Source organism: Gymnogyps californianus, chromosome 2 (assembly GCF_018139145.2).
Source record: "Gymnogyps californianus isolate 813 chromosome 2, ASM1813914v2, whole genome shotgun sequence".
Classification (NCBI taxonomy): Eukaryota; Metazoa; Chordata; class Aves; order Accipitriformes; family Cathartidae; genus Gymnogyps; species Gymnogyps californianus.
The window spans coordinates 104,102,043-104,119,265 of NC_059472.1; the positions used below are offsets into that span (position 1 = coordinate 104,102,043).

The 17,223-nt window shown below is 38.4% G+C and overlaps 1 protein-coding gene across 1 annotated transcript in view; it reads right to left on the bottom strand.

Moving 5' to 3' along the window:
• The window catches only part of LOC127013308 (collagen alpha-1(XV) chain-like), a 160,167-nt gene that overhangs the window by 62,804 nt on the left and 80,140 nt on the right, over positions 1 to 17,223 (bottom strand). Inside the window, exons 11-15 of the mRNA XM_050892108.1 lie at positions 14,619 to 14,696; positions 12,454 to 12,516; positions 9,542 to 9,667; positions 2,667 to 2,729; positions 6 to 41 (exon numbers count right to left, since the gene is read on the bottom strand). Coding sequence (XP_050748065.1) covers positions 6 to 41; positions 2,667 to 2,729; positions 9,542 to 9,667; positions 12,454 to 12,516; positions 14,619 to 14,696 — 366 coding nt within the window. The remainder of the gene's footprint in view (positions 1 to 5; positions 42 to 2,666; positions 2,730 to 9,541; positions 9,668 to 12,453; positions 12,517 to 14,618; positions 14,697 to 17,223) is intronic.

Here is a 17,223-nt window from a genome sequence, read left to right on the forward strand (position 1 = left end):
TTTACCTTTGGACCAACAGAACCAGGAAGACCTTGATCACCCTGTAAAAGAAAACCGATGCTAATTACTTACAGTAGGAGCATTAGACAGGCAACAAAACCACATTTATGATATTTCTGCTTAATTAAAATACCCACAGATTTCTGTGTTGTTTAATTTGATGTCATAATGTCCTGTACATGAAACATTAGACCTTTTAGTTAAAAAGAAAACAATCTGTAATTCAGGAGTTATAATAACAAAAGAATAGCTCTGGTCTGGTATGCAGACAGGATGCAATCTTGTATTATTTCAATTATTACTGCAGATTTTAAAGGTCTGGAGCACACGGAATTAAGCATTGTGGATCACATCCTCATGCTTCTGAACTTAAATGTCAAAACTCTCATGAGATATAACAGAAGTGGAAACTGATCCCACACAAGTTGTCTAGGGCACCATTCTAAACAAGGGATTTGATGACTAGTATGATTTTAAGGCTCCTCTGCAGCAATCAAGCTATTTGATTTGCTTTTATACACTTTACTTAGATACTGTTTTTTCCAATTCTAGTTCATGGAATAGACAGAAAGTCACAGCATAAAAATACTTCTTTTCCCAATTGCACTGAATCTAACAGAATTAATCGTTATATTGGCAAGCTCCTGTCCTTACTCATTCAACGGAAATATTGCTTGAGTAAGGTCTCAAAAAAATGAGTAAGCACCAGGAGTAAAATGATAACAATGTTTTCTTCCAAAAGTAATGACAAAAAAACCACATCAAATTTCACTCCAAGGAACAAATAGACTTTACTTTCAGTGCATCCTGCAGTTTCTCCCTGTAATCTTCTCTGGATTAATCAGGAATAATTATTAAAACTAGATATTACAATATAGGTTAAATCAAGTTTTTCAGAAAAAAATGAATAGTAGAAATGGAAAAATCCTATTATCCCAAGGTGCTGGGGATTGTATTAAGCAGGTGCAAATATGTAGTTCTTAATTTCTAATTAAACTTTTATCAAATATGCACAATACAGAAAACAGTCTCAGTGAGGCAAAACATTTGCTTTTTTGTCCTTTTTTTGAGGATTATGCCCTTTTTGAAAATTTAATTTTTCTTCCAATGACTTCCCTTTCCACATCAGTCTCTCCCTATAATATGTGATTCAGGTTCAGTTTACTTCAGCTAGACTTCTTTCTATTCTTAGACTCCTTTTTGTAAAACACATACCACTGATTACAATGGACAGTACAATCCAAGTTTTGGATGCCTGCTTTGTAACATACATACAGCATTTTCTGGATAGCTGCTAGTCACATGTGTGCTGCAGTTTTACCAACCTCAGGCTTCTGAAATCACAACTCAGATCCTTCAGCCTCCAGAGATTTTAAAAAAAACCTTGTGATTTAAAAAATAAATAAATAAATAAATATTGATATTCTGGCCATTTAGGTTTTGCTTTTTCATTTCCCCTACAGTATGTGAGTTTTCAGTGTACACTTGGGAATCTACTTTCAAGTTCTTGTGCATAAAGTGTGGTGTAGAAGCTCACTGGAGGATGAAATTTTCTTGTAGTCTTTGTCTCTGTCTTCTCCATATCCTTCTTCAAGTGGAGTGCAAAAAAATGGATTCAGTATTTCAAATGCAGACTCACTAGCCCTCATTAAAGGGTTATAATGATATCTTTATATCTGTTGGCCATGCCTTTGTCTCCTTCTTGCCAGATTAAATGGTTTGAACTCCTTCAGCCTCTCCTCATCGGTCATGTACTCAAGGCCCCTGGCCATCTCCGTAGCTCTCTGCTGCACTGTCTCCATCTTTTCCACATCCTTCTTGAAGTAGGGTGCAAAAAAAATGAATGCAGTATTTGGGGGAAACTTGAAGTGAGTGACAATTTTGCAATAGGTAGGTTTTGGTTCTACGGTAACACAAGAAAATCTATCTGCTGGATTCTATGATCCCTTGCTTTCATTTACATGTTCCCCACTCGTTCCCTTTTGCTGGCCATAGAGCTCATCTGATCATGCATGAAGCCAACCAGTGCAGCAAGTCAACAGAAAACTAAGTAACCCTTTGCTGCCAGGTTAGGATGCTGAAATGTCTCATCAAGGGGTGAGTGAAGGCTGGAACTGCCACAAATGTGGAGTTAGGATATCGTAGCTGGGGGCAGCAGTAGTGCAGTAGTCAGCAGTTAAGACAAATACGGGCTGCTGCAGAAGTGTACAAAACTTGATGTGTCAGTGGTCCACAGAATCCAAACTTAAGTAATTCCAGTTGCCCTGGTATACACATGTGCTACAGAGGGTGCTTTCTGCAGGGAATATGCCGTCCGTCTGTGCCAGTCTGGACTAGCTGGAGTTTGTTCTTTCCCCCTACAGACTCACCCGTAGGTGAGTCCAGTCATGACTGGCTTTTTACAGGTGAATCCCAACAGAGTAGCTCATATTGCATTTTGAATATTGCACGCTGCAGAACATGAGATTGTACCCAATAGGGAATTCTGGATTTCTGAATATGCCTTTTGAGATGTGTTCTAATAAGCCATTAGCAGCTGGATTCAATTAAAAAAATACTGAAGCCAGCCAACACTGTGTTGCAGGGACAACTATTTATGATTTTTATAGCCTAGAACTGACAAAGATTTTCCGCTGAAGTAGGAGCAAGACAGACGTTTAACTTACCTTTTCTCCCTTCTGTCCTGGTGGGCCAACCACTCCATCAAGACCAGGAGGACCTTGAGGACCCTGTAGATGATAGTGAATCTAAAGCAGGTGCCACTTGAGAGCTCTCTTCCTAGCACATGCATGTAAGTATTTTGGACCAACAGATGATACAGCATTATAAAAGACTAATGTGTAGCACCAGGTAGCACCTAACACCATTAAGTTCTAACATTTGTATTTCTTGTCTTCTGAGAGTTTGCCTTTGTATCAAAACAGTATTTAAATATATTTCACCATTAAGTTCTAACATTTGTATTTCTTGTCTTCTGAGAGTTTGCCTTTGTATAAAACAGTATTTAAATATTTTTTTTTTTTTTTTTTTTTCTGAGTTTGCCTTTGTATGAAAACAGTATTTAAATATATTTTAATAGCTATAGCAAACAATCACAAAATACTAAAAAATAATAGAAACCAACATAACGTAAATATAATGTTAGCATGCAAAATAATGGTGCTATCCAAGCAGGTTTTGACAACACTGCTACAGATGCGATGGAGTTGAAATCCACATGGACTTCAGTCATCCACACTTTTGGCAACCTCAGCGCCAGACGAGAGCTAGCTGAGAAAATGTTGGTATTGACAAAGTCAGAAAGTGGCCCAGGTTTTCTGTGTGATGCCTCACTTTCATTTTGCCTTGAAAAATGTATATTTAGTTCTCCACCCAATTTCCTGTGTTGTATCCATGGCTTAGCATGCATTTGAGTGAGCAGCCAGGCTGGGAAAAACTGGCTTTGTAGGGTCAATCAGTCAATCAGTACAGTTATTGAAGTCCAGCCCACAGTAACTATACATGCAAGAAAGGGAACAGTTACACACATATTTGCATGCCCTGTTTTTAAAATTGGGCTGTGAAAGCCTTTAATTAAATTTACAGTTGTGCATTCTGGCCTCTGAGAATCTTTTATCCATTTATTTGTTCATCTATTTTGGGGAAGGATACAAATGGTTGCAGAAGGAGATAGATGGAAAACATTCTTCTTCTCTGGTGTTTTCAGAATTGTCACAAAGGCCTCATTTTCCCTGCTCTCCTTACTTTTTTCCCCCTGTTTTTGCCCTTTGGATGCAAAAGGGCATGTATGTGATGTGTGTGATAGAATGACTAATCGATTCTTTTTAATATTAAAAAGATCAGAAATGTTATCAGTATGTTTCAAACCTTTTCATATCGTATTTTACCAAGATTACACAGACAGAGGAGGATTAGAAGAAAGGTTGGGCTAACAACAATAATTGTTCTAAATTTTAGTGACTATTTCCCCTATACTGCTTAGCAATTTTAAGCTTCATTGCTCTAAAATTGCTCACTTCCTTTACAGCTTTTGAATAGTCTCTCTTATATAGCTAGCAAGCAACACTTGCAGATTTGTTATTCGCTTCAGAGTGTATTCATGCATTTGTGAGCTACTTTAAAAAAAATAACCGTAGAAAATATCCTTATACAATGCCATGAGGCAATTTAACTTCATGTAGCATTTAGAAAATATGTATTTAATCAGATCTGTATCACATCAGTATCAGATGCAATGTGGAGCAGTTAGTGAAGTGCTATTTCCCGTTACAAAAGGCAGCCTTTATCCAAACAGTTCCAAGACATGTTTCTCATGAGAAGAGATGTTACATCACAAAGCTCTTGATTTAGCAAGGACTTAAGCCTGCACACAACTTCAAGTAATTAGCTGGTCTACTGAAATTAGGATTTGCAACTGAAGACCTTTAATTACACAACTATTTCAATGTGTTACTGAATGAGGATTCCCATCCAAAAATCTCTGCTGTGAATAGACCTCACGTAATTTATCCAGAGGGTGCAAATATGTGCAAATCTTGGGAGAGCAGGGCTACAGTTTCTTAGGTCATCTGAAAGTGTGGGAATGCATGGGTCTGTACTGTTAATAGCTGGAGCTTTCCTTTAGCAGCCTGCAGACTTGTCATGGTCTGATTCTTCTGAAAATGTACTTTAGTAGTCTGGTTAACATTTACCTTCTACTTCTTTAATTGATATGTTTCCCAGGAATTATCCTGAAAGTGGACAACAGTGATTTCTGTTGCAGCAGAAAAATGACTGGCTACAAGTAGTTAATATTTTAGCGTGTGAAATCCTAGATTGCACAACAGGGAATACATTCATCTTTAAAATAGAAGATGAATCATTCCGTATTTCTCCATTTTCTTTGAATTCTTTTTACATTATTACTTTATGACAAATTCTAACGAAATGTCCTAGACCATTCTAGTTACTTTATCTTCTACAGATATAGAAACAGGCACAGTCATGATGTTGAAAGTATATTTTGAATAGAAAAGACGCTATTATAAAGGACCTTTTAATCTAACACTGCACTTTGTCAAATGCAGCAAATAAAGCATTAGGGTAACTGTCTATTTTACAAGGCTTGCCAATGGATTTTCTTAAAATTGCAGCCATAATCATCAATACAATTTGATCTGTCCTGGATTCAGGAAAAAAAAAAAAAGTACTGTTGGGATCATAACAGTTAGATGGAATCTGGCCAGCTTTTCAGGCTCTTTTATTGTAGAGTGCCATCCTGATTACAATCAGTAGATGCAGAGAATAATGGCCGCAGCAAGGCCACTGTGATTTGTTGTATCAGTAGAGATGGGAAAAGGGAGGGAAACTGAGGCCAAAAGCATGTATTTATTTTAAGAGAATCACACTTCTGCATCTATTCGATTATTTAATAAAAACCTATCCCAATCCATCCTACTCTATTTACGCTGTTGTGGGGGAATTTTCCACCTTCCAGACTTCATGAATCATTCCTAGGCAGGCTAAAGCCCATATGTATTTGAAGTTATTGTCCCTTAATTTCTTATTTTTCAGATATGCTCCAAGTTTATATAGGTTTTGGTTTTGTTTGTATCTCAAGCATGAAAAGTAGTTGATACTAATTTTGATCACTATATCTCATGCTGAAGCTGACTACCTGAATGTGGTTACTACTTTTTTTTTTTAATGTCTTTAATTTTTGCTTTTCTATTATTGATCCTAGACTCTCTTTGTATTTTTTTTAGAATTTTTATCTAAATATAAAGAATATCCTCTTTTATGGGAAAATATGCCTGGTCATAAAGCAGATTGCTTCTGATAGTAAGCCTTAAGATGCTAAACATCTTCGTTTTACTGAAAAATGATTATCAATTTTAAATATATGAGCACTGGGGAGTGACACTGGCCTGTATTAGAGGAGAGAAGACCTCCAATTATTCTCTGAGGATACAGTGTTTCTGAAGATACTGTGGTTCTGAGAAATGTTGCCAAAATAGGCATTTTCGTGACAGGTCTCTGCAGAACTTTTTAGAATACTTGATACTCTCCTATCTCCCAGAGGATGTGATTTTTTTTAGGTTTAAGCCAGTCATTCAGTGACTAGATATGACTAGAAATAGCTTACCTTCAAACAATTAAAATACAAAGTAGGGTAATTAATTAATTGAAAACAAGGAAAGACTGGCCAGGCACTGCATTTATGTAATAAAGCTATGCCTTTTTCCTGGTTGTATTCTAGGACTTCTTTTCATGCTTAAAGTGAGACAAAAGGTACAATGAAGCATATGCCTAAACCACTGCAGTGCCACGGTCTTTAGCACTTGCCGTTCTCTTAGTCTGAAGTATTCACAGCACTTAGTGGGAAATATTTATGGCACATCTTAAAAAAAAACCACTTCAACAAGTTTGTTATTGCTCTCCAACAATGTTGTATTCTTGAAATATTATTGGAAGTCTAGCAACATTGGATATCCTCCCCACAGTCAGGTGAGAATCTCAGCTTTTAACTGAAATAACAAGTTTCTAGCCTTTTTGGTTACAAACGAACAAACCCACAAACATGAAAACATGTTTGTCAGAGATACTAAATCTCACGATCTAAACAGCAAATAAAAAAGACTCAGTCTCATGAGACTGATCTCATGGATTCTCAGCCATGCTTATGATTTTAGGGAAATAATAATCTGACAATAAAGAAACAAATAAATAAAGCAAGTAAGCAAGCTCTGTCCTGGAGTCAAGTACTGTGATAAAGACAGTAACCTATCCAGTGCTAGTCCAGTCTGTGTTCATGGATGAGCTCCTCATCTTCTTCTTTCACTGCCAGGGAGGGAGGGTCTGGCATATTGTAAAGGAGTTTGAAAAAGACTGGCTGGGCCGTGGAAATTTTTCCTCTTTGCAATCAATGCAGAAAACATCCAGGAAGGACTGATAGGCCATGTGTACGGCAGGATAAGCAAAGCGTGGGGAAGGCATGCTAGGAGTGTGGCCACTGTGCAGGACACTGGAGAGCTGCTGTCAGTCCACCTACAGCTTTTTTCAACTAAACCATGGGCTCTTCAGGCCTTATTTCCTTAATTAAGAATAGGAAAGAATGAAAAATGGTTTCCTGCTATCACAGCCCTTGGGTTGTTAATGGAAAGTTTCCTAACAACTAGTGGGGCAAGTGTGCTCTCAATGCATCCTTTTGTCCTGCTCCCTCTATCCTCTAGACCAGACACTTCTTTCCTTCCCAGAGATTGGGATTTTCTTCCAAGGAAACCATGCTATAGAAGGATATAGGTGGAAAGGCATTGCAGACAGCTGGGTCCTATCCTTTTATGCTATCAGGATATGACAAGGTCAGCAATCTAAAACACAGAAGCACACCGAGGCCCTACAGCTTAGACATGTTTGATGAGACAGAAACCACTGGAGCTCCAGGCACGTTTAAGGCTTTTCCTTGTAGGATATGTCAGGAGTGCATTAAATTAGCCTGTGCAGGTTGTCACTGTTGTAGCAGCATGAAGTTCAGTGCAGGCCAGCCTTGGTTTTGTGACTGGCAGGCTCTGAGCTCCATGTGGCTGCATGAGCACTGTTGACTACTTCCATGCTTACTTGCAGTCTACAAGAACTGGCTTATGCTACTGTAACTGCAGGACAAACGTGTCCTGAGTGCATCTTGTTGTTGGATCAGAGGCTAGCTCTGTAACTAGCACTGAGAACAAACCATTGAGAAAGCAGAACATGATCTTACCACAGTTACTGTATAAAACCATTGAAAAATCCATTGATAATTTCTAGAAAGCAAAGAATAACAGAAGAAAGCACAATGTTTACAATACACTAATTTAACAAATGTCTGATATTTATTTTCAAATTTAAGTCAGTGACACATTTCTAACAATCTGGACTACAGCTGTTAATTGTGGTGCAATCCGGTTGTCTAAGCTCCTTTGCATACACAGAGAAGGCCCTTTCTGAAACATCAGTGAAAAGCCTAGATGAAAAATACTGCTTTTTGAGCCTACTTCCATGGGACCAGGTTATTTCACCTTAGTGAAATATCTCATTACCAGGCTAGAACCACTAACTGCCTTATCAATCACCTGTAAAATTGTAAAACGAAAGGACATTTCAGTTAATAACCAAGCAAATACTCAAAACACAGCCAAAGCACTTAAGTGCAGCAAACGCTGAAACTGCGTGTAGCTCAGCAAAGTAATAGTCCAGGTACAGCTACATCTTCTGCACTCTGTTTATCACAGCTTTAATTTAGTGAGGTTCATAGGGATACAATTTATTCCAAGAGGGAACACTCTGAAACTTTGAAGTCCAAAAATTACCCTGATTTCTGACCTATGTTGAGTGGACACTTCATCTTGCAAGGGCCTAAAGCTTGGATGAACAAAAATTTGTGATGCTTACGCTTTCTTGTAGCCTGAGAGTATGAGACAGAACTCCTGACAGAAAAGGACTGGTTTTCAGGATAGGGCTCTGTGGTAATGGATGGGATATCATATATACAACTCAGGCTATTCTCAGGGTTTCCCTACTGGCTAATTCAGGGTACATACATCCTCAGCTCTTGGTTTTCATCGGCTTCCCATCCACATGGTTCTTGGATCCCATTTAAAAGATTTTCAGGTGCTTAATTTCTCTCTGCACAAAGGATGCTGCCTTCCACCTCGATGGCCAGACACTTAAAATTTACTGTACCCACCTTTTTAGATTTTGTATTAACTCCTGACTTGGTTATCCTCAAAAAAACCCAGCACAACTGAGATGCAGTGAGATCTCCTCTTTAACATGTGTCACCAATGCACTTCTTTAATATATGCTAGTTATGGCTTGTCAGATACAGCAATGGTGACCCACTTTGAAGGTAATGTGAATGTATAGATCAAATCTAGTCCTGAGAACAACTGCTACTGGAAGATTGTTGATAGGGAATAAGGGAACCATATTAGTAAATATAGTTCCGGAGAGGATTCACACAGCTGATCAATGCTAAAAAAGTGGTTTTCTTCACTGAAAAAACACTTTACTGAGGATTTATTAACAAATAGGTAACACTCGAACTTTTAGCAACCTTTTTTACAGTAGAACTGTATTTCACATGTCCACAGGAATAAGTGTTTCTATGTAGCTGAAGAAAAAGAAGACAGACAGTTCCTGAAAGAGGAAAATTCAATTTATGCTAAAAATTCCCTGCAGATTGTGCAAGTGATTTAGCAAACTTCATTTTCCTGAAAGCACCACAGGAAAAATAATCCTTAGTCTTATTCAGTGTTGGTAAAAGCATCCTTACTTTTTATTTATTCTGGTCCAGATTCACCAGTATCTATCTGTCTGCCAAATGTACATCCTGCTGTGGAGTAATATGCTTTGGTTAACTAGACATTTATTTTGTTATTTTTTTGTAAAAAACGTGCATAAAATCCAAGCTCTTCAATTTAAAATATTCTGCAATATTATTAAGAATTATACAGACTGTAAGCCTTAGAACTTAGTATTGTAGGACAGAAACAACATTATCGTTTGTGCACAAATGGGTACTCACTTCAGGGCCTGGTTCACCAGAAGCTCCATCTTCCCCTGGTGACCCAGAAGGTCCTACACTTGAATCCGGTGCTGGCTTTCCCGGAAGACCAGGCAGTCCTGGAGGGCCTGGTGGCCCAGGAAGACCCTGGGTAAATCAGCAGCATTGTTAGAAATGACCCTAGCCAGGTTCATTTGTGTATACATGGAACAGGAAAAGCTCACACAGACTGTTCAGGTTCATAAAACTCTCAGCTTGGGTTACTATCCCCCTTCTGCTTCATTAAGAACCAATCATAGTTTCACAGATACACTCCTTACATAGGGTCACATTGACCTCCTCCATCCTTGTTCTCTAAACTGTGCCACCTCACGGCATGCAACAGCAAGCAGGAAGTTAAAAACCAAAAAATTCTGTCAGCTCTCTGTAACCCAGTAAAGACCTTAGAGATATTCCAATGATTGACCTAATGTTAAGAAATTTAACCAAAATGAAATCAAGGGATCACTGAACAGAAGGAAGTCGTTAGTTTTTTCTCTGCTCATTTCAAAGGGTTTCTCCATGCTGTTACTGGAGCACTGGGAATCTGTACTCAGAGTCAAGACCTGACTGTCTTAGTGCTACAGCTTAGTGCTGTAAAAATGGCCTCTGCTCCAAAGATCTATCCTGCGTGGACATGAGCAGATCTATTTAAATTGAATAAAATGAATGAAATATGTTACTTTAGGAGAAATAGTACATTTGCAAATATTCTCTCTCATGTGCAAGTCCATCCTTGTTACTGATTGCATTAGCAGGCAAACAGGAACAGTTTGAAATTTTAGGGCATGGCACTGTAAAGCAAGAACTCTTTAATTCTGACTGAAGGTCATCTACAGGATTCTGTTAGGAAGATGGTCATCTTGGATTTTCAGTACAGTCAACAGAGCCTTCTGCAGGGAGCCATTCCAAGAACTCACCTGTCTCGTTAACTACATAGGGCATCTAAAAATGCTAGTCTCCTAAATCAGGCAAGATAAGTAACTTTCAGCACGTGCCAATTCCCTCCTGAAGAGCCTTGGGAATAAAGTATTCAGCACTTTGGAGGAAAGAAGAAACAGAAAAGAAGTCTTGAGGCAGAAATCAGTCTGAGAGGATGAAAAATATCACTAGATCTGTTGCAAAACAGAGGCCTCAGAATGCTATAGCATGAGTTTGCAAGAGACAGGCATCCAGGGAGTTCATTCCTCAGAAAGCTGCAGTATTATTGATGAAACAGCTTCTAATCAAAGAGTGGAAATGGTCCATCCCAAAGACTGCATAAAAGATTCTCTCTCACTCCATCTAGATGGATCAGTAAAAGTCTTCTCATTTATGTCTCTTCATCTTCAGCCACTTGGCTTCTCATTTTCCTAACATTTGTCCTTAACTGTAATATATTGCCTGAATCATTATATATGACTGGTTCTGTGGATGGAAAATCACGTTATTTGCAACTGCAATACATATTTTATAGATTGCTACTTGGATTTTCAACAGGAACATGGTAAAAGCAGATCTGGCTGACTGTCTAGAGATAATAGGTTAAGTAGTAGCTCAAGAACAAAACAAAACAAAACAAAACATCCAAAATAATTCCAAATCTGGCAGCAAGTTCTAGTTAATTGATGTTATTTTTCCCAAAAAAGGCAGATTGTTCTGTGCAGGATGTATAGGAAAAATAGTGTCTCCTCTGAAAAAAATAGTCCAGCAAAAAATAAGTCAAAAAAAATCCCTACTCCAAATGTTTCCTTTGCCACTCAACAGCTCAGAAGCAGAGCAAGAAAAACAAGCCAGATGTCCCATTTTTAATCCAGAGCCATGGTCATCTGAGTACTGTCTCTCAAAATATGTCAGCTCTCTGTGAAGGGAAAGCACAAGACCAATGCACCAATTCAATCCCTAAAACAAAGCGTACTTGAGGCTGTTGACACATAATGCTAAGAGTGACAGACTAAGCTAAAATGTTAAACCAGTACTCATCATCCCACTTGTTCTGCTCTGTTCCTGGAGCGTGCTGACCCCGAACACAGCTGAAAGCTCGTGAATCAGCTGCATTTTACAGCACAGGCTACTGAAACGAACTGAAATTGATGCTGACTTTCCTGAACACTATGTCTACAAAATTAAGTAGTTCAGTAGATTCACAAGCTATATGAGCTCTTTCTGAAGCTGAGATAGACACCTCCAGGGGAAGGATGAGGTGAACATCTAAGGCAGCAACTGCTTTGACTGTCCCAGTTTAACCAATGGGAAGTGTGCATTAATGGCCCAAGACTCAGGTTTACCTGGCATGAATACTCCTTCCCAATGACAGAAGTCTGGTCTCCCATGTTACGCAGCCCAGAGAACCTCACTCAGGAACATGTGCATCAAAATTTTATTAACTTTCGCTAAGCCAAAGCATCTCTCTCTGCTAGCCAGCCTTGATGTGACAGTGTTACAATTCTTCACAAAGGCAAGGATACAGGGAAGTTCAAAAGACCATCAAAATGGATCAACAGTGGAAGTTGCAGGGTAAAGTATTTCATACAGACATATTTATTTTTTAGAACAGGTACTCCAAATTAAAAAAAGCAAAGAACAGTATCATTCTCATCTCTCTCCTCTTTACTGTCTTCTCAGAATGAGATTAAAAGCATTTTCTCATTTTAAAAAGTCCTCTTGTCATTATTTCTCTGTTGTCCTCTTTCTTTCTCAGACTTCTTCCCCACTCACATAGACTTAGGCCTTTTCAGATCTTGAAATGAAACCCCCAGTGTTCCCTACAAAGCATTTCTGGATGCTGTGAATTAAGCATGTACGAAATTTGCACTGTGAAATTGTACTGCTGTCAATGAAAATGGACACTTTACAATCTGGATAGTAAAGCTCTTTATTATGCTAATGAGAAATAAACATCAATATATACTTACTCTTAAAATCTCAGTCTCTCCGTCAATGTCTCCAGAACCTGATTCCTCAGGTTCCAGTCTATTCTGAAATTAGGAGAATTCTGTTTTAAAATATTGCTTCTAAAGATGACAAATGAAAATATCACTTGCCAATTACTGTAAATACAGTTGTAGTCAATATCCTTGCAGCACTGTCATTGGTGAAATAAATTATAATACAACAAAAGCATTTCATTCATGTTTCTGGTGTTTCATACCATTTTATTTTGTAGACACTCAGCTCTATATTTACCTGCAGATGCTCTATGAGTACAGTGATAACAATCCTGCAGGACACACATGCTATGTGACCATTTAAGTGAACTGAAGATGAAGCAATATCTCAGACAAATTTTAACTTTGCAAAGATACCTGTCAACATTAAGAATATCCTAAAATGCATACCTAACAACTAGCCACTGTTTCCTAGAAAGTGCCTCTTAGTTCAAAAGCCAAATTCTGAGATTCCTACAACTGGAATCCAAAGAGGCATTTTATAAAGGGAAATTAATATACTAAAGCATTTTCCAAAATATTTTGTCAGAAAAGCAGTTTGGTTTTAGTATCGCAATCTAGTTGTACTCATCTGTAAGACTATTTCATAGATTCAAGGTTCTTCAGCTTCAAACCATCTTCCTGTATTATGGAACCTATAGTGCAAACTACGGTCAGCATACATACTGTCAAAGAATTTTTTAAAACCTCTAAAGAAAAAAAGTATTTTTCATGGAAAATTTGCCATGATTTGTCTGCATAGTATATACAGAAACATGAAATGAAGTCCAGTTATCCATTTTTTTAAATTATAGAACTTGCTATGAAAGTTTTATAGAAATTATAATTTTTAAATTTAAAAGGAATAAACCAAGATGTGCAACAAACAAACTTGGCAGTTGAAATATGACTTTTCTACATGATGTGAGTTCCACCACATCTAAAATGAAATAATGTCAACTCATATAAAAATAAATTAACTACAGATTCCCATTGCAAGTCCTTGATGAGTTTCATAGCTGTGTACACTTTGTAAACTACAGCCCAAAGTACACAGAGAACTAGTACCTGAATCAGGTATAATAGCACCAAAGCTAATGTTTCAAAAGCCCAGGAGTCAGGGGTGCATTCGCTGGCTGCACTGAGACTTCTTTCCCTTTACTCCAGAATAAAGGGCCTTGAAACTTGCTATCACAGACAACAGGAAAGTAAAGGCGGTGCAGGACCTGGTGCAGGACACTGCTACATTTAGAGAAGTGGCCTTTGGGTGGGAAAAGCTGTTGGACTGGAGCACCTTGTCCTAGTGGTCTGGAGCTGCCTTGCTGGACTCTTGAAGTCAGTGCCAGTGGAGGCTAAATAGTGCAGCCCTTCATAACACTGTTACTCTATTTTTATGCTACAGAAACAGATCGGTATAATTTAGCAGACCCTAGATCAGGGGAGCATATAATCCATTTTGGTCACTGGAATATCTTGCAAACTATCTTGTTAAATACTCACAATACTCAGTGTGACAGATAGTTTTGTTTAAAAGTCCACCACAGGACTTCCATTGGTCTCCAGTGGTGGGCTGTGTCTATATGTAAGACCAGCTCCCACACCATGAATTGAAAATTCAGGCCAGATTCCTTCTCCAGCTGCGTACTCATGTATCCTCATGAAAACAGGGGAAGGGTCCAAGTACAGAAGAGAGATGAATCTGAAACATATTCTTTAACATTGCCTGAGTACTGAGCATTCAAAATATGAACACTGTCACCACGCTGGTATGTGTTGTAGTATTTAATGACAGCAAACGTAAGTGACTGTCAAACCATTTCTGTGTTCAGTAGCGGGAAGAATGATTAATTCAGGCTTATAACGCATTTTTGAGGAAATTTTTGTTTCTTGTTCTCCCACATGTTATTGCTTTTGCACAGGACAGCACACACATCGACTGGCTTTTTAAAATGTGAATACTGGCTGTTTGTGTAGATTACAGTACTCGCACACTTTAGCCAGACATTTATTTGCATTTCTGCATGAGTGTTTTAGAAACAAACTCATATTATCTCTGTGGCAGTCAGGCTACTTTCCCAGAGAAAACCTCCTATTTAGTTCTGGATTCCTCTGTGGCAAGCCGAGCTCATTGACAGAGAACCCCAAATACTCACTAATCCTCTGGAAGGAGCAGATGGTCCTGCGGGTCCTGGTAGCCCAGGGGGTCCTGGCAATCCCTCACCAGGATCACCCTAAAATGGGAGTGAAGATAAATCATCAAGGATTTAATCATGTAAACGCAGAGCAGGGTTTTTCAGCACTAGCTGCAATCTGTGTGGATTTCTAGTCACAAGAAACAACAAAAGTGTCTGCTTAGATGCTGTGAGTACAGTTGAACTTCCTTCATTTCTAAGACAAGCTCCCAAGAAACATGATCTTTGCATTGGCAAAGGAAGAAAGGACTTTTTCCTTTCTAACTTCTGCAATGAATTTGCAAATGTACAAGCAACATTAGCAGCATTAGACAGTGTATATTTCTTGTCAGAATAATGTTTTACTGTGAATCTTGCATTTTTAGGGTACATTATATGCCTCTCCCCCCAATAAATGAACAAGTAGAAAGTGTGGTCACACCATGGTACTCAATAAGTAAATTTATTCGATAAGCAAATTTCTTCATTTTATTGCTACCATCTGTAATGCTTTTTCCAATACCACCATGTCATGATTATTCTTCTATGTGTTGACCTTTATCTACTGCCAACACAATGAAAGGCCCTGTTCAGAACTGTGTCATTTTCTCTCATAATTACTACCATCTTTTCTTCTTTGGCTTTCTTACATCATCTTTGACATTTTGCTGAGGTTAGTTTGAAGTGCTTCTGCTTAAGATATTTACAACCTTTATTAAATTTTCTGCTCGACTCCAGCACTTTTCACTCAAGTCAAGAGTTGAGGTTCTGCCTCAACTTTTTTAGTTGGAAGTCTTTTATAGTGTATCTTTTCAGTCTCAACTATCTATGTGCCTTTTTCTGGAGAATTCACTAAGCAGGATTTGGCCTTTGTGTTTTAAACTTTTTTGGGAGAAGGATGTGCCTCTGCATCCCCTAAAATGGGGCCAATAGGATCACAAATAACTGGTAGACCAAAACATTATGATTGCTAAATATGCATGTTGTTTTCATCAAATGACTGGCACTCATTTAATTTCATTTTTTGAAGTCTTGTATACCTCTCAAAGAGATTGATCCCACTTGCTTTTTACCTGATACATCTGACAGAAAGAATGCCAGGAGAAAATACAGTGTCCTCCCCTCCCTCCCTGGCTGTCTCACATTTCTTGCCTTTGGCATTCAGTAACCGCAGTTCACCATTCTGAGGAGTTCTTCAATGTGCATTTTGGACATTCTTCCTACATGGTGATCTTGGTTTCAGGACAGATGTACATTTAGAGGGGAAGAAAGAGCAGTGTAACTGCTCATATCCCAGAGTTTCTCTCACCATTGGGAGTGAAAAGCTCAGCCTTCCCTCTACCAATGCTTTCACGTAGCCCAGATTCCTACCTGTCCATCCTGACACTGCAGAGCTGCAAGGTGTGACCTCCTTCCCAGCTTGCACCAGGAGGAGAGAAACCAGACTGGTTGCACTGAGCTTTCTTAAAGGGCTAGAAATGACAGAGACATAACTGACACCGTTAGCCAGCCTCTACTGATCTATGCTTTACCCTCTAACCTGCCAATTTGTTATCCAGGCTTATGGCATTTTAATTATGTTCTCTAAATTCATATATTCAGTCACATAGCAGGAAACACTGAATTTTACCTGCCTCTTGGTCACTTGCTCTTTATACTTCAGAATTCATTAGATAAATGTATTCATTCATTTCTTTGTTCCCTGTGGCTTTGTCAAATGGTTCCTATAGTGATACTTCAGTAATATTCACAGAGAATGTGTTTAATTAATTTGGGGCTATTTTCACTGTCTGCCAGCATGTTCATTTACAGATACTCTTCATTCATTTTAACATATCCTTTGCTTTTTTTCAGTGATTATTACATTAGTTCCTGTCAGTGTTTTGTGCTTGTTTTCATGCAATATATTCCACTTTGTGTGTGCTACAAGGAAGAAAAAAACCCCAGCTCTCACATTTGGATCACAGTCGTGTCTAGGAAGCCTAATTGTATCCATTCCCAAGGAGCATCTCAGGGCTGTATCTCAACACTGAACAAAGACCACAGTGAAGAAGCAACAGCCAGCTCCCCACTCTCCACTGATATGTAGCACCCCATTCATTCCCAGCTTTCCATTTTCAATGAGAAGAACCAGAAACAGGCAGGTGGATCCTGCTACTGTTCCTCAGATTTAAATATTATTATGCTGAAAAAGTGCTGACTGTCTTTACAGAGCATAACAGGTTTGAATTTTTTGTGTGTGTGCACAGATCAATTCTTTAAGCTTTGCTTACCCTACCAACATAACGGGTCCTAGGAAATGACACTGATTGGGATAATGAAATAATTTTCTGGACAACTAATAATTCAAAAATTATTCACATGTGTAAAAGAAGATCAGAGCAGTGTCTTCTTGTTTGTCCTGCCTTCTGCTGCAGGAATTGGGTCTGGTTAAAGTATCGACAAGAAAAAGCTCTGCATATGAAACTGTCAGTGTTCCTTAGTGGTTTTGAACGTATTGTTAGGATTTTTAGTACCTGTTTGCTAACTTATCTTCACAATGCCTCTTTGAAGTATCCCTTGAAAATATTAGCCCAATTTTAAAAAT